Source organism: Tachypleus tridentatus, chromosome 7 (assembly GCF_004210375.1).
Source record: "Tachypleus tridentatus isolate NWPU-2018 chromosome 7, ASM421037v1, whole genome shotgun sequence".
Taxonomy (NCBI): domain Eukaryota; kingdom Metazoa; phylum Arthropoda; class Merostomata; order Xiphosura; family Limulidae; genus Tachypleus; species Tachypleus tridentatus.
In genome coordinates this window covers 62,213,306-62,231,616 of record NC_134831.1, presented here as the reverse complement: position 1 = coordinate 62,231,616, position 18,311 = coordinate 62,213,306, and the positions used below count along the sequence as shown (strand labels likewise).

The 18,311-nt window shown below is 34.8% G+C and overlaps 1 protein-coding gene across 2 annotated transcripts in view; it reads left to right on the top strand.

The window, feature by feature from the left end:
* Nucleotides 1-14,004, top strand: part of LOC143255804 (uncharacterized) — a 124,175-nt gene extending 110,171 nt beyond the window's left edge. For both annotated transcript variants that reach the window (XM_076512049.1, XM_076512048.1), the window contains exons 30-33: nt 8,392-8,461; nt 8,717-8,916; nt 13,000-13,121; nt 13,758-14,004. In XM_076512049.1, the coding sequence (XP_076368164.1) occupies nt 8,392-8,461; nt 8,717-8,916; nt 13,000-13,121; nt 13,758-13,856 (491 nt within the window). In that variant the 3' untranslated portion in view covers nt 13,857-14,004. The remainder of the gene's footprint in view (nt 1-8,391; nt 8,462-8,716; nt 8,917-12,999; nt 13,122-13,757) is intronic.
* Nucleotides 14,005-18,311: the final 4,307 nt, after the last annotated feature.

Genomic DNA, 18,311 nt, shown 5'->3' with positions numbered 1-18,311 from the left:
ATTGGGGTTTAAAGTAACTAAAGTTGCTTAAATGGACTTTGATGAAAAAGAAACAGTTATGTAAAGCTCTGGATACAACTTTTGTAACCAATAATGTAATGAACTTCTGTATATATGCTATTGTTGTTTTTTTTAATTTTGCACAAAGCTATACGAGAGCTGTTTGTACAAGTCATCCCTAATTTAGCAGTGTAAGACTAGAGGGAAGGCAATTAGTCATCACCACCCACTGCCAACTCTTTTGCCAACAAATAGTGGGATTGACCATCACATTATAATGCCCCCATGGCTGAAAAGGCAAGCATGTTTGGTGTGATAGGAATTCAAACCTGTGACCTTCAGATTGCAAGTAAAACACCATAACCACCTGGCCATACCAGACCCTGCATATGTTTGACTTGCTTTAAATATATTATTTTAAAGCAAGTGGATTGGGTTCTATCTATTTATTGTTAAAATTTTTTAACCACAAATCAGACACTTACTGTAAAGAATACAGCCCCTTATGAATCATGGGCTGAGTCCATGCTTTCATCAGTTGTTTCCACACTATTTGCAACTATTATATCTATTCTTCATCCTCAATTCCATATCATTTAAATTAACAACTTGTTGAGCTCCTTGATGACATTTCCTTCTTGTCAAATCCCATGGTATTGGGCTTCACTAGTCACACTTTCTATCCATGCATGAGATTTCTAATTTTCACCTACAAGCTTTCTCTAAATTTCTTTTCTTCCCTGATTTTTTTTCCTTCATCTTACAACCTTTCTCTTTCTGCTCCAAACCATGTTGCACATTTCTTACAGGCTTTGTTCATCACCACTTTCATCAAATCCTCATTCCTCATCAATACTTCATTTGTCATGGAGGGGTGTTTTAAACTCATTCTCAGGTAGATCAGCTTTTTCCCATGTACCTGTGAGGAATAGACTTTGTTGTCACTGAAATTTCATCTGTCCTACTCATTCTGTAGGTGAAATTTCAAGTTTGGTAACCATGGCTTCCTGGTTTACCCCTTTAAGTCACACTTATATGCACCTCCTCTCAACTGCCCCATGTATAAGAGGGATGCTTGATATCATTTTTTGATCTCAACAGGTCTTCTGTCCTTTCTCCCATTCTAATATTTGTATGGGTGGTTGGACTAATCTAATGTCACCATCTGTGTTCCATTACATCCATCCACACAGAACCTATGCCCCTTCTCATATGTTTCCCCGTCTGGTTGGAGAACATCTGTGAAAGTTTATTTTCCATTTAGCACATAGTTCCAGGATAAGTCATATTTCCCTCTCCATACACTCAAACTTCTGTTTGTTGGTTGGGCTTGATATTATTCTTCATTCTATGGAATAATTTCATTAGATTCCCTTCTATAAACTTGTTGTTTTTTTTCTCAGTTAACCACCATTAGGTACTCCAGTCCAGAACCTCTTGTCTTTAAACTCTGAACTTTTCTTCTACAACCAATTTTCAATGGGTTGATTTCTTAACCTGCCATGTAACAGGTGCTGTGACCTGGGTTGCAGACTGCCTTTTCTGGCTGTATAATATTCTACTCTCTTTGGTAATCCAGCCATTTTTGCCTGATCCATCCCCTCACTTGCATGCTTCTGATCATCTTTTCTCCATTCCTCAGCCTAGGCTGTCACTGCGTTCTGGTTTTGTTCTTGTTATCATGCTCACCCACCTTTTTGGCCTTTCCCTTGGGTTCAAGCTTTGACTAGGAAACCTTTTTTTTTTTCCTCTTGGTAGTACCCTCTGGCTAGCTTAAGTTTGGTTCTCTCTTCTTTGACAACAAACTACCAAACCCACTTCACATGGTGGTGGTGCTTTCAAAAGTATGCTTATTTTCCAAAATTCCACATCAAGGCAGGATAAAAGACATCCTTCATACCATTGCCCTTACTCCACATATGTCTACTGTTAAGATAAGGTATTCTGCAAGATCACTTGAGGTATTCTTCTGATTTGTTCTGGTATCTGTCTACTATCTATATAGAACCGGTATCATGGGTGCTCTGCCCGTTTTTTTTGGATTGTGCTTGCTAGCTTTTCAACATAAAACTATTTTGAATGGCATATTACCCTTATAAGTATATAAGGGCTGACCTGCACTACCTTTACAGTGCCACCACCATCTCACTTCTTGCTGATTGGAACCATATGATGCCAATTAGCAAGAAGTGAGATGGTGGTGGCACTGTAAAGGTAGTGCAGGTCAGCCCTTATATACTTATACTAGTAATATGCCAGCATTCCCAATCATATCACTACATGGATGTCATTCCTAGGCAGTATGTGGTTGGATCAGCATAAGACCAGTCCACATAAGTTCTTACATATGTGGTTAGTTGGATTCTTCATTTTACTATGGACTGGATGAAAAAATTCCCAATGCTTCCAGGTTTTGAACTGTTGTTGACCCACCACATTTGCATTCTTCCTTTCTACTGTTGCCTCAGATTCCAGAGTGACCTGGTATTGTGAAGTGAGTCTGTAAACATCTGCCTTGCCTGGGTTGTTGGAGTGGTAGATCTTTTTTTTTTATACTTCCTGGTCATGAAGTGAAGATGGATGGGACCCTCCTTCTACCATGGACTGAAAGACACATACTCATACCTGATGCTTCCTGATTTTGGATTGGAGTTGATCCACCAATTCTGTAGTCATCTGTTGTTCAGTTGTTGAGTTGATATGTGCACTAGAAATCAAATTGTGCCCTTCTTCTGCAGCAGATGCTTGTCTAGTTGAATCACAGTGCACACATTTTATATTATGTACACTATGTCTTGACTTCCATTTTCTCCTCCTGCTGTTGGTGTCAGTCCAGAATCTCATGGTAAGTATGAGGTGAGCTTGCACTAACATATCTAATGCAGCATGGATTAGTCCAAACAGCTGGTGGTATAGTTGTGACAATACATACCACTGGTATGTTTGCCCCTCCTGTTCCTGGTATCTGTCTAAGAGTGTACTGTAGAGTTGAGAACAATTCACATACTTAATTCCTAAAAGTAAAGTGGAGATAAGCATACCCACACCTGTAACACCTGGAGCTTGTTTGCCTCTTCTCCCCTTTCAATCTGTATGAAGAGTGTACATTAGAAGAGATTAAATGTGGTCTGTTACAAGTGTGCCTGCTTAGAGTCCCTGCTGTTGATTGTGACATTCATGGATTTCCTTTGGGTGCATTCTGAAAGGAATCCATCTAGGTAACTTTTGTACTTGTCCCTTCACCATATCAATGTGGGATTCTTGCTTTCTGTGTTTAAAGGTGTGTATTACTTCAGAAATTAACATTTTCCTTACCTGAAAATTTATTTCCTGAAGATACCTCTTCATGCACTTCCTACTTTCAGTGCAGCTTAGTATTCCTTTCCTCATCATGGAATGAAGATCATGAATGGAAAAACAGAGAGGGAGCTAGTGCACAGGGAGGTGAGTCAACCTCTGATTGGTGATGGGCTTTTACTTCATAATAACATTATTATACACTATCTAAAATCATGATAAATTTTGTGAGTTTAGGTGTGAATTCCCAAAAATTATTCGTATGCAAATCTCTAAGGCAGACACACACAGAAAATAGCATGCAGAAAGTGTGTATCCATTGGAAATACATTTTCAGATAAGGAAAATGTTACATTTAAATTAATTTACATATATCTACTTTCTCAAATCATAAATTGTAGACTGCTGTATCCATAATAATCCTATTATAAAAATTTACTTAAAATTAATGGTTGTATGGTAATGGACAGTTTGCTTTAGTAGAATTAACAATAAATATGGATCAAAGTAGAAAATCACCTGTAGAAATTGAGATCTATTTAATATTGTAGTGTGCAGATATACATTCTACTTTCCTAGAGTGTGTGTTTCTAAGTAATAAAATTTATAATTATCATAAGTTATTTTTCTGGAACTCTTTAAAGCTGATTTGAAGTGGAGCAATAAACTGCTGTCTGAGGCATTACCTTTTGTTGCTTAACTAGTCAAGGAGCTTTTCTGCTGTTTAATGATGTAGTTATGCTTAGCCTTGTGTTTGGAGGATATCTTATGGCTATTACATGGAGTAGAGATATTTGGTACCTTTTATTTTGATTGCTCAGTTACAAGTAGAATTACTTTGTCTACGCATTTTTTATAGTGCTTTTGGAGAAATTCATTCCAGCTTTCAAATAAAACAGTGTGTATCTGAGTTAGCAGATCCAGCCAGAAACCACTGTTGAAGCTCAGTGTTTTAGTGTGTAATTTGTTTCACTGCTCATCATGCAGATTTCATTTGATTTTAACCAAATTCAGTTTTATTTAAGTTTTGATTTTGCTTTCTGATCTTGGAAGGCATAATGTAGTTATACATACAATAATCATTATTTGTTTTTGTCAAACGTGTTTACTTCTTTTCTTCTGCACTAGTTTTCACATTAACACTCTTATCAAACCAAATCTTTAAACCCTTTCTGTTGGTAGTAGTATACCTAGTACTCATTATGGCATCTACGTCGCTTTTTCTACCGTATAAAATATACGTGTATTTTCATTTTTCAAAAAAATAATTAATTTTCAATGGCAATTAGTTCATTCCTGGATATAATTAGTGGTCTATCTGATGACCATGTGTCTTGCAAATATTTCTGCAGCATATAGTTTCCCCTTCAAAAGGTTCTGTAGTAAGGATGCCTTGTCCAAAACACATCATTCTTGCTTGCATGCTTTCCATACATCAGCTAATGTATGAGAATGATGAATTCACAGAACATTTTTTAACACTGATTTACACAAAAATCCATAAATTCTGGGTTCAATAACTTGACTGGTATGTTATCATATGGCATAATGTACATATCTGTTTCATTCTTCATTTGCTTCAGGTATGCAAACGTTGAATGGAAGGTACAGCTAGAACCCTTGTTTTTTTTAACCCATACCCTACTGGTCTCAAGTGTGATCAGATCTGTCTTTATTATATTTTGTACTGTTACTTGAGACACAATAATGACTTTTGCAAGTAACCTTTATTTTGGATACAGTACTTCCCTCTCCTAAGATTAGCTTTTCCCATTTTGTACTGCCATCTATATGTGCACTTTTTACAATGCATACTACAAGCTTTTCATTAAAATCAAAGACTTCAACATGTCTCTCCTGCAAATCAACATAAATCAATAGAAGAACACTACCATCACATGATGTATATGACTTTCTCTATGCACCATTACCAAACCATCAATTCCTGTTTGGCAGTGCTTAAGTTCAGACATTTTTGTTTTGTTCCACTTCCGCTTGGAGTAGTTTAAATTAATGTTTATTTCAATTATTTTCAAGCAGTTTTCACCTTCATTGTGAAAGCATTTATATACCCAGGTTTCCTGCCAAATCTTTCACGTTTGTTTGATATCAAGCATCCATTCCAAAATTTACATTAACACTTCAGATTCAGCTAAAACTTCTGAAACCATACTTCAGGTCACAGGTACAGGCAACCCGCTGGTGAGCCATTGACATTTATTTGCTACGTGATTGAAAATTATGTGGATCACCTTTGTCTCCTCCCATGGCCCCTCTTCCTCCTGTGCCTCCTGTTTCCCATACACAACCTTTAACTATAGATATATTCAGCCAGGAGTGGTTGAACAAGTTCCTTTATATTTATTCTCCTATCTTATTACATCATTGGGTAGTCTTTGTTATCCATCTCACTCCCTACAAAGTCCTTCTAATTGTTCCTTACTGTCCCACTTATTCATGGTTTCCTCACTTACGCCAGTTATAGTTCTTTCCTCCAGTACCTCTCCCTTTATTTCCCCACTTCCTTTATCAACCACAGTCACTGATTCTGGATCCATTATTTTACATCTTCCATCTTCAACCTGGCTTTTGTCCAGTACATGGAAAGGAGATCCAGTTTTTCATGTCAGGTGGCATTTAATTTATCTCACTCCATTTGTCCTTCATCCATGGCCATGTATCAGCAGAAATGGAATCTTTTCTACACCTGGGCCATGGTTTGGCCTGTTCTGGCTTATTGTTCAATGGTTGCTACTGTCTCCAAGTTTCTTTCATGACTTTTTTAGAAGGAGTCTTTGGTCTCCATACTATCTGGGTATTGAGCTGCCCTGTCTTATTTTTTTCCATTTTTTTGATACCCCAGGGTCTGTTTCCCCTCTCCTTACCCTTTTAATCCTTTTTTTCAGATACGTCAGCCACTTATATATACTGTACTTCCAGATTGAGGCATTAATGTTATCCTCCATTTCATAACTTTACCTTTGTTTGAACCTATCGCTTAGTGTTCTTTGTTTTATCTATCCCTAAGGGTGTATTTCTTTCTCCTCTTAACCTGTGGGTAATGTTGTTTAATATATTTATTACCAGTGTTACTCAGACACTATACTGCCCTTTACCTCGATCATTCTTTCCTTCCCAAGATCTCAAAGGCTTGTGAGGGTAACTCTTTATTTTAGCCCATTTCTCATTTTTAATTTCATCTTGATCCGAACAACCCTCTATGCCCAGTGTATGCTTTTCTTTGTAATACTGCCTTCACTGCTTACTTTGAGGATTCCCATCTATTACTACCTTTGCTACCCTCTTCCTCTTGGACCTTTCCCTCTTACACTTACCAGTTGGGTTTGTCATTTAATCCAGTTGGCCTATTCTTCCTTCTCCCCTCCCTACCTTATGTTATTGTGTTACCTCCCTTCAAATTCACCACCTCACCTTTCTGTTGCTTCTTGTCTTTGTTAGCCTTTGGAGAAGATTCTACAGTCAGACATTTAGATGACATCTCAAATGTTCATCTCCCATTATCTCTCAATCACGTTGTGGGTGCTGCATCTCTGAAGTATTGCCTATCACCTCTGGTTATACTTCAGATTTCAGTACAACTATTGTACTAGGTTGGTCTTTAATAATGCTTTGTTTTCATGCAGGAGCCCTTGCTTCAGATTTGTTTCTTGTGGTGAGTGGTGCCTGACCAGGTATTATTTTTTTCTGCACAAATCTCTACTGTATGCCATGTTGATGAACATGTTTTATTTGTAGTTCTGTATGTTCACCTTTGTGATAGGGTGTTTCACCAGATTGTTTGTAGGTGAATAACCTCATATTTTGTCTCTTAAATATGCCCATTGCAGACCGTATCACCCATGCACAGCATGGATAAAGCAGAATGGGATAGCTGCCTATTCATGCCATGTCTTGATTGAATAAATTGGTATGGACTGCTTTTTAAAGACAGTTTTGTGATCACCCATTACACTGTCTTGGGTATAGTCATTCCTCTGGACTCTCCAATGCATTTTCACCCCCCCCCCTCTTCTTCCAGTGGACTATGGGAGTCCTTACTACTTACCAGTTCCAAGCCACTGGGGTGGTTAACCATGGAGACATCCTCATGTATGAGTCCCACATAGATGGCTATAATTATTCAGTTGAGAGTAGGGCAGTGGTGTTCTGCTGGTGTAATCAGTGTACCATTTTCTGGATTAGATGACACATGCAACAGAGTGCAATGCCTCAGTGTAGTTCACTCCTTCAATTGGGTACCCTCATCCTACCCTGTGGGCTTGTTTTGGATATTGAGTGAACCCATTTCATAAGTCCTCACACAGTTTTTCAGGTTATCCATCTTCCTCCTTTGAATTCTTCTTTTTGTGTTATGGAGTGTTACACGGGCTGTTTTCATCTCTGTTTGGGGCATTCTGTCATTCTCTAGTAATGGTAATACAAAAAATACTGTAAATTTAAATAAACCAAATGATATAACTTTAGCAAGTAATAAATCCAGACTCCTTAAAGAATTTACATTTCATTACTAATATATCTAACAGTTTTGATGAAAATATGTTTAAAATATACCTATAGATCACCAGGAAATATATACATAAACACAATTGTTGCTCATTACTTAATTGCAATATAAATGTACTGGTGAACTATTTTGTAGATTTTGTTAAAGTATAGAAAAGCCTACAGTGTTGTATTATCTCAAATCTGTGACAATATATATATATGATAATTCGTTCATATGTATCACATTCTTGTTCTCTTTTTTCGGGGTAGATAACCTTATTGTCAATAGTTGATATGACTTTTTGTTATGAGATGTTATCTTCAGAAGTGACACGTGGTTTTTACTAATTTCTACACATGTGAATACTTGGTTATTTTCAAACATTTAATATTTATCATGACCTGCTTGTATCCATCTGTATAACTAATAATGCAAATACATGTTAAACAAATTCTTAAAAAAACGACTGTTTATTTTTATTTTTTAAGAGTTGAGCAATTGAGAGAAACTAAACTATCTTACTAGATAAAAATTACTGAACTATGAGTGTCTATACAGTTTTAACTTATTGTTTCTTGTATTTTTAGGTATACCTGTGCTAATTGTGTCTTTAGTTTTCATCTTTGACCACAAACAATATTACTATGGAAGACATATGTAAGTGAATTATTATTAAATGTTTACACTTTTTATTTATAATTTACGTGTATCTTTCTTGTGAACTTATCATACATTAATGAAACAATAAACTGTTTCTTTCTTTTTGTATAGATATACATAATTATTTTACTTTACTTTGGGTTTCTTCAAAGATTTTATCAGTTCACAAAAATCTAAATTTATTTGTATGCAAAATGTTTGGAATTAAAAAAAAATATATATAAAAAAAGTATGTGTTTGTTGTTTTTACAGTTGTTGGTTGGCTCCCTATGGTTTCTATATAGCATTTATTATTCCTGTTGGGATTGTTGTGGTTGCCAGTTTAGTTGTTTTCAGCACAGTCATCTACAGTATCTTCTGTGGTCAACAGATAAGACTAAGAACCAACCAGTCAGAAAGGAAAATTGCAATAGCTAAATTACGTGCTGCTTTGTGTATCCTTATCTTACTTGGTATGTTATTTTTCTATTATTAGAACATTTCGGTGATCTAAAAACTGTCACAGGTAGTTTTAAAGTGTATTAAGGGTTTGAATGCATAAAGTATTTGGTACACATAAGTCAAGATACACTCTACAGTTGTGGTTTGTAGGTACCACATACCTCACTCTCTTATAATATATGTATTTAATATTTACAAAATTGTGAAATTGTTTTATTTAAACTTCTAACTTGGAATGTGCTGAATACATTCAAAGTCACGGGCCAATTCAACATCAGATGTGGTTTTACATACATGATGTGTCTCAGAACTTTACACCCAAAGAAAAATAGTTATTACAATCTTAAAGTTTAACAACTGCTTTTCTTATGTCAGTTGTACATGCTTCAGAAAAGAAAATACCCCAATGACACAGTATAACAAGAACTAATATAGATATGGCTGATCATGACATGCAGCTTGAATAATAAATAAGTTAAGAATAAACTATACATTCTTTCTTGGAGGTCTAGACTTCTGGGACACCCTGTATATATATATATAATATAAGGACAGCAAGGTAACTGTTGATACAGCTAGGTTATTCCATCTGATAAATTAAACTAAAAAAAACAACAAAAAAAACTCAAAGCCAGCTCTTATAATTCAATTGCATATTGAACCTTTCCTAAAACCCCTTAAAGTAAAGGGCATCCAACGTATTTAAAAGCAACCCATTTCATAGACCATCCACCCTGTTAAAATAACAAAGCTGTTTTGGATGAAGATGACTCCTACCATGGCAAAATTTATACTTATGTCTCCTAGTTCTACTACTTTCACCATTAAGTATGAAAATATATGATGCATCAACATATCAATTCGCTTAGTAATCTTAGACACCTCAATCAGATCCCCTACAATCCTTCTTTTAAGGGAAAGGTCAAGTTCATACAACAACTTATCCATCCCACGTATCATCCTGGTAGCCCTTTCCAACAATTCAATGTTCTTCTCAGGGTAAGGAGCCTAAAACTAAACAAAATACTCCAAATGTGGCCTAACCAATGACCTAGAGATTGAAATTATAACAATTTTAGACTTGTATTTAATATTTCTATAAGTAAAACTATAAATCTTATTTGCTTTGTCATTATCAATTGCACAGTCATTAGATGGCTTAGGAAACTGAACAACTAGGACACCAAGATTCTTTTATTTTGTAAATTGTTAATGTTATTCCATCAAAATTATACTTATAATTCAAATTATGATATCCCATATGCATCACCTTACATTCATTGTAATTAAAAGTCATCTGCCATTTATTTTTTCACCCCACCAATTAATGCAAGTCCTTTCGTAAAGCAATTGCATCTTCCTCATAGATTGCAACACTCAAAACTTTAATGTCATCAGTAAATTTAAATAATCTAGTGACCATTCTTCCATCTATGTCAATGATGTAAATCAAAATTAGTAAACATCCTAAAACTAAATCCTGTGTGATACTCCACTTGTGACAGTCATTCAGTTTGACTAAACTTCATTTATAACAGTCTTCCGATTTCTTCCGTTAAGCCAGTTTATCCACCACAACTCCAAAGATAACTTTCTCAACAAGTATTTTTATTTGGCACTTTGTCAAATGCTTTCTGAAAATCCAAATACACCAAATCCTCACCTATACAGATATTAACATCCTCAGAGAATATCAAAAGATTAATTTTGCAAGCCTATCACCTAGGGAAACTATGATGATTATCCAGCAAATTTTTAAATTTGTTAAATGTCTTTACATCGCTTATTAGACTATATAAAATGTTTCCCACCACTGATGTAAAAATTATATGCTTATAATTGCTGAGATAGTTTTTATCACTTTCCTTGAAGAGTAACATTAACTAATTTCCAATCTTCTGCCACCTGACTACTGTTTGAGAAGTTATAAAAAAATTAATAACTCATATATTCAATCTCCCAATCTTCTTTAAACTTCTTGAGGAAATATTATAGATACAGGTTTTTACCATTGTTTAAACTTCCCAATTTTTTCTTAATAAACTTAATGTGAATGTGATCACCTTTTTAAGCTGTGGCATAGTGACTCATTGAATGGCTCTGAGGTTTATTCAAGTACAAACTTTTAGCTCATAGCCCCATCATTCCTTTACTGGTTTGAGATTTAATATCAATTTTGGACTTGGGAGATCAAACCCTTTTAATTCATGTATTTCATCACACTACAGGTTTCATAGTTTAAGTTACTCTAATCCTGCTTAAAATAATTTCAATTTGGGGGTAGGCAGGTAGAAATCGTGATGAGTAATAAAACTGAATCTGGTATGTGTATGCTCCATGCTTGGTATTGCTGGCACAGAAAATATGTTTAATAAAAAGGAAACTTTTACAGATTAATTTACTCTAATCCTGCTTAAAATTAAAGGTGCCATGGCAATTGAGGATTCCCTCTTTCCAACTAGCAAATGCTTTGGATGAAACATTTTCATTAGTAATAGCTGAAGAAAAATATAATTTAATAATCCAGCTATCTCATTATCATAAGAAATTAGCATTCCTTTGTTATCCTTTTAAAGGCCCCACTTCCATTCTTACATTTATTTTACCTTTGACTTATTTAAATAAACAATTACTGTTAATGTTTACATTTTCAGTTCTTTCTATTTTCTCTATTACCTTCTTAATAGTATTCCATCTAATGTTTCATGGGGTAGCTTTATTGTGTTCTATTTTACTTTGTGCTTGTTACAAGTTTTGCATGAAGCAGAGATATTTCTTGTTAATTGTGATTCTTCAGGAACAGAAAATATGACAACAGATTTTCCATTTTCAACTAGAATATTTTTTTTAACTGAGTCAATGTACCATACAATTATCACTCATCATTTTTATCTCTGATACCTGCAGATATTGTCTGCATCCTTACAGTGAATGCTATCTTTGCTTTATTTTCTAGTTAAAGTTTATTTTATTTTTTACTACAGCTCCTCTTGTACGTTTACTTAAAACAGGTTGAATCTTAGAACAACTTTACCACAATAGTTTTGCATTAGCTTGCTCATTCGTTTTTCATTTTTCTTTCTGTTTTATTTACAATTCATATCTTGTTTTGTCACTTTTATCCAACATGAAGCATCACTTCATACTTCATTTACTGGGTTTGAAAATCAGTTATTGCAAAAACCAAGCAACTATTTGCTTTGTTCATTCGTGGAATATTGCACAGTGAAAATGCCTGACAGTTAGAAAAACAAGAGATTAATGTCTATTTAAAATGCACCTTATGTTAAAATTTCAACACAACATAATAATTTGTAATCATTTGATAGATATTTCAAATTTTGGTGGGGATGTTTAGAAAACCAGAGAAATAAATTAGGCTTAAACTTCCTTTTCCAAATGTGGATCAGTAGAGGAAGTCATTTATTTATTTTACTACCAAAATAATATCATGGTTTGGATATACAAAATTATCTTCAAAGCAAATTAACATTTTTTTAAATGTGCCCTCTCTGCCATAAATATAAACAAATAAGTTAACTTTTTTTTCGTGATAGATAGAGAAGTAAACAATGCTAAAACTAGTCAAGTGAAAATAATAAACATTATTGATGGTAAATAAACTCAGAAAAACATACCAGACTTGCATAATTGAAATGGATTCTTAGTGTACCACAAAATATGTTTAGGATATGGCTTTGTGGTTAATGAGCTGTGGATCAACAGGTCCAGTTTCAGCTTCAGTTTCCAGTTGAAAACACTTTACACATTCAACTATAAGGGGCAATATAACTGTTACTGATATATATTTAAGCGTAACTACATGTTATATAGATGGTAGGTGCTTCTGACTGATGGTTCTACCTCTGCTCAGAAGGTTTTTGTTAGGGATGGCTATGTCTAAACCTTGGGTGTGTCTGATTTAATCCATGGGTACTGTAAGGTCCCATTCAGTTTGAAATTATCCTTCCCAAGTACTTTTTAACCATTTAATTATTACTGATTATGTTCTATCAGTTTAAGATGTAAGTCTGAGATATTATTTTTCCAAGTAAAATAGACAGAAAACTTACTGTGAACATTTTGTCTTTCAGGTGCCACATGGATGTTTGGTCTTTCATCCATTATGTATGAAACATGTGAAACAATTTTAGTATTCCAGTACCTCTTTACCTTGACCACAACTATCCAGGGCTTTCTCATCTTTTTCTTTCATGTAAGTGATAAAGATATTTGGTTTATATATGCCTACAGCAGATATTTTAAACTGCAATTGCTTTCATTTTAAATTTGTTGAATATTTTTTGGAAATATTTATTTGTCATCATCATAGAATTAAAATAAAGTACTGATACCATAAATTAAAGATGTGTAACAAAGAAAAAATGTAAGCCTGTGAACAATATATTTTAAAAACTACTGTTTTGTGTTTTGTATTATTGTGTCATATGTATGGATGTGTTTACCAGACTGTATCATTAAAGCTATGGTAACATCAATGAATCTTTTTCTGGTAAGGTTCAAATCTTAACTAGTTTGGATTGTAATTTACATAGCTTCTGAAACTAAAATCAAATATGTTCATACATATATGAAATATAAACACACAAACAAACAATACTGTACTGTACACAGCTACTTACTATAGACTAAAGGTCTTGCAGCCAGCACCAGGAACACTGAGAACCATTATGGATCCTGGGCAAGAATATCTTCAATCCACATAATTATAACTGTTATTTTATTTATTTATAAAATATAATAATTATATCAAATAAATAATTGGAAACATTTAATTGACATTTTAAATTATAATAAGTAACTAGATAATTTTATTCTGTTTTATTTGTAGGTTTTTCAAGAAAAGTCAGCAAGAGAGCTTTGGAATAATTTTTGTTTAAAAAAGGCTCATTTTTCAAATACAAACTCAAATGTCTTAAATCTTTCCTGAATGAATTAAAAAGTTCAGTTGTTTTTAAATTTGTAGTGACAGTCTGATAATCAAATATGTTAATATCACAATTTTATCACAAAAGGTACATCTATGGCTATACTATTATTATCAATATTTTTGGTTCTTATCTTGTACCTCTTATCTTTTTTTTTTTTCAAATGGTTTTATTGCATTAATTGTTGAAAGTCAATTGTGATTACGACTAGTCTTTATTATTCTTTTTTCCAGGCTGAAATAATTTGTGTATATTGTGATGAATGTGTGTTTAATAAAGTTTCACAACTAATGTAATGCAGCTCTCATGAGTTAGGATGTAATGAAACTATTTTAACTAACTGAAACTAAATTTTTATTTTATTTCCCATATACTGTGGAGGAAAATAATGGGAAAATGTTGTTAACTCAGTATTAAGACTGAACTTACATCAGAGTGACTTTGACAACATCCTCATAGTACTGCATTAGTTGATGCATATTATTTACATAACCATTATGTTACTGTGAATTCGCTTCTTCATTCTTCTATATTGTAATCCTTGTAGATGTATGTACATCAGTTGCTCCACTACAAGGCCCGGCATGGCCTAACGCGTTAAGGCGTGCGCTTCATAATCTGAGGGTCGCGGGTTCGCGCCAAACATGCTTGCCCTCCCAGCCGTGGGGGTGTTATAATGTGATGGTCAATCCCACTATTCATTGGTAAAAGAGTAGCCCAAGAGTTTGCGGTGGGTGGTGATGACTAGCTGCCTTCCTTCTAGTCTTACACTGCTAAATTAGGGATGGCTAGCACAGATATCCCTCGAGTAGCTTTGTGCGAAATTCCAAAAAACAAACAATGCTCCACTACAAAATAACAGGAAATAAGATTACCCTAACAGAGTTGTGGATGCTCTTACAGCGTGTGTAGGCTTCAAGAAATGTGAAATAGTATATAATTGAACATAGCTGAAAAGAAACTTGAAAACCTCTAAATGAGTTGGACAGAAGGCAGTCCTATCTGACATGTCTGAAATCATAGAGAACAAGTAAAAAATAAACATAAAACGTTATCAATGTTTGCAAGAGATAAACAAATAGCACTTGAAAAGAACTGTGTAATTGTATAGTGATGTGATTAATTCAATATTTCTTGGATATTATATCATGTTGATTAAGTAAAACATCTTCAAAAGCCTAGAGACAGCCGAAGAGTGGGGTGTGAAGTTTGCTGGGGCTTAAGCTACCCAAAAGTGTCAGTTAGCCTCTTCTATAGCTCTCACTACCAATGAACAATGCTTACTATTAAAGTTGTTTCATTTTTTAAATTCTGTAATGTGTCCCCACAAAAATGTAAGAGTACAGCCGTCATCAGTTTTTATGTTGCAGCTATTTCATCCTTGTCATTGGGAATATGACTTACAGAGATGTGATTGGTGAACATATAAGTACAAGTGACCATTTCACTATTAGGTTTGGAATTTTACTACATGTAGAATTGAAGTAGAATAGCACCCTTATTCCAAATTTCAGGAAAGTCAATTTTGATGGAATAAGACACGTTTTGGTTTCTGCAGACAGGAATTAATAGTTGGGAAGGGATCTTGAACAAGTATACAGAACATACATATTCCCTCAGAACAAAAATGGCAATAGAGTAAAATAAGCAAGTACAGTTAGTAAAGATTTAAGATATCATATTAGGGATAAACATAATAAATTCAGAAAATTTAAGTCTACTAGAAATATAGGACTATAGAAAAACGAGAGCTGGTTATAAAAGAAGTTACAGGGGAAAAAACTGTATATTAAAGAGGGTTGGCTGAAATGATTGGTGAGAAAAATGTTAGGATGGGAGTTGGGCCTCTTAAAAATGATAGTGGGGAGCTGATCTCAGAAGATTATGAGATGGCAAACTTATTAAATTATATGTTCTCTTCAGTTTTTATAAAGGAAGAGAAAAATATTATACCTCAACCATAGCACTTAATTTATGGAGAAAATATTGGTGTAAAAGATATATTTTTCAGTTCTGAAATTGTAAAGAGAAAAGTCGGGAATCTAAAAAATGATAAATACCCTGAATCAGCCAACTTTTATCCTGAGTGTTAAAAGAACTTAATGACTTTATTTGAGAACCTCTAATTAATACTTTTCATATGTCACTGAATATTAGAAGATTGGAAGTTGGCTAATGTTAGTCCAATATTTAAAGGAAGTGATAAAAACTGTCCAGCCAATAATAGGACAGTTAGCTTTACATCAAGTTTTTGGAATGTGTGATTAAAGATACGTTGAAGAGTCACTTAAAGCAGTTTGATATAGTGTCAAAGAGACAGCATTGTTTCATTATGTTGACCCTTCTATCCATTTACTTCTTTGAGTGCTCTCCTTTATCTGTGCTTATCCATTCACAGTCCTTCTGGTTATTCCTTTCTGCTCTGCTGAACCTTGGTTTTCTCAGTTTCTCCAACTTCAGGTGGTCCTTCCTCTTAACTTCTGTCCTGACCTGCTCCATCAACTCAGTCAACAGTGCTCCATCCATTCTTCATCTTCACACCTACCTTTGGCAGGTCCTTTGCAAAGTTTTCCAGTATCTCCCACAGTTTCTCTTCAGTCATCTATCTATGCACGTGGGATAATTGTTGATTCTGGGCATTGAATCAAGGTTTCTGGGCTTCTCATCCAATGGTTTTCTGTATCTTTGAGTGTCTCACGTGACTGTTTGAGAGGTGCTCTTTAGTCTCCTAAACTTTTAATGCTAGGTGGTATAATCCCATATCCTCCATTTTTTTCCCATTTCTGCATGGTCCTTGCTTCCCCTGTCCTTTCCAAGTCGATCCATTTCTTCTGGCTCTGTCAGCCACAATGTTTCCATTGCTCCTGGTTTGGACACTTTTGTGGTCCTTCCAGCCCTCACCTTTTCTATGTTTGAAACTCTATGTGTGTGTGTGTTCCCTGTTTCACCTTCCTTTGATGGTGTACTTCTGCCTCTTTCTGGACTGTGGTTATTGTAGGTTGGATAATTTTGCATTCAACATTACCATGTCCTTATACTATTCTTTCTCCCTCATATTTTATCTCAATTGTGCTTTCCTTCCTACAGCCTCTGCAGCTCATGATGTTCAGGTCTCCTACTGCCTATCCTCAATTCTTATTTTTGCCCTTCTCCTGATCTGGAATGACTCCTCTGTCCTGTCTCCTTCATGTTATATTGCACACATGGTTTCCTTCCAGGGTCACTGTTCTCACCCATTTCTCCCTTTTTTAACCTTATTCCTGTGATCTTCCTCCAGTTACCCTAACCAACTGGGTTCGAATTTTGATCCTGGTGACTTCTTCCTCATTTTCTCCTTCCTGACATGAGCTCTTTAATAATTTCTCACATCAATTACATCACCTTTCCTTTTTTTTGTCCCTCATTTTTGTCAGCCATTGTAGAGGATTCTACTACAGGGCATCTGGAGGACTTCACACATTCATCTCCTACTACCTATGCCACATCACTGTTTTCACTTCTTTGATGTATTGCCTGTGGCTATCCTCCCAATTTTGGTGTGGCTGTGACACAAGGCGAATCTTTACTAATGCTTTCATTTCTTTCAGGTGCCTCTGCTTCAGCTTCATTTTTGATTTTGCTCTGTGGCAAGTTGTGCCTGACCAGGTATTATATCTATATTCTGAATGGGTTCCACTTAGATGGCTATAACCTTTTGCAGACATCCTTCCATCAAATCCACACTGTTGGTCATGTTGATTCTTATATTTCCATGGTTGTATACACTCACCCTTGAGATAATGTGTGTCACAAGATCATTAAAATGTAAATTCCTCATGGTACTTTCATCACAATGCATCCATCCTAGGTCACACAGGTAAAGCAGAAGGGGATTGCTGCCCATCCCTGCCCTCGATTTAACAAACTGTAGTGGTTTGTTTTTACAATTAGGGTTTTATGATCACTCATTGCATTGTCTTGACTGCTGCAATCAGTTCAGAATCTCCAATGCTCTTTTACATAGACACTTTCTTCCAGTTCAGTACAGGAGCCCTCACCAATTCCAACCTGCTGGATGGATTCCACACAGATGACTATAACCACTCAATTCAGAGTGGGGAAGTGTTGTTCTTCCAACGTAGAGGGAGTTACAAAATACTTTAGGTGGATAATTTTCCCAGAGGTCAGACACACAAATGTAGTTCACCATTCTGATTTATAATAAGTTATAAATATATATAAATTTATACAAGTTATAATTTTCCTAAATGAATATGTATTTCACATAGGTACTTTTTCTTCCTCTCACAAGATTAGATTTTCTCATTTTGTGAAGAGAAAGGGGGAAATTGTGAAAGGAAGTACCCATCAGAAATATATTGATGTCTTAATATTTACTACTAGTATAATATTTACCCATGTATCTAGAACAATCTCACCAATAAAAGTTTCAAGTGTTACAACATTACAAAGCTAAC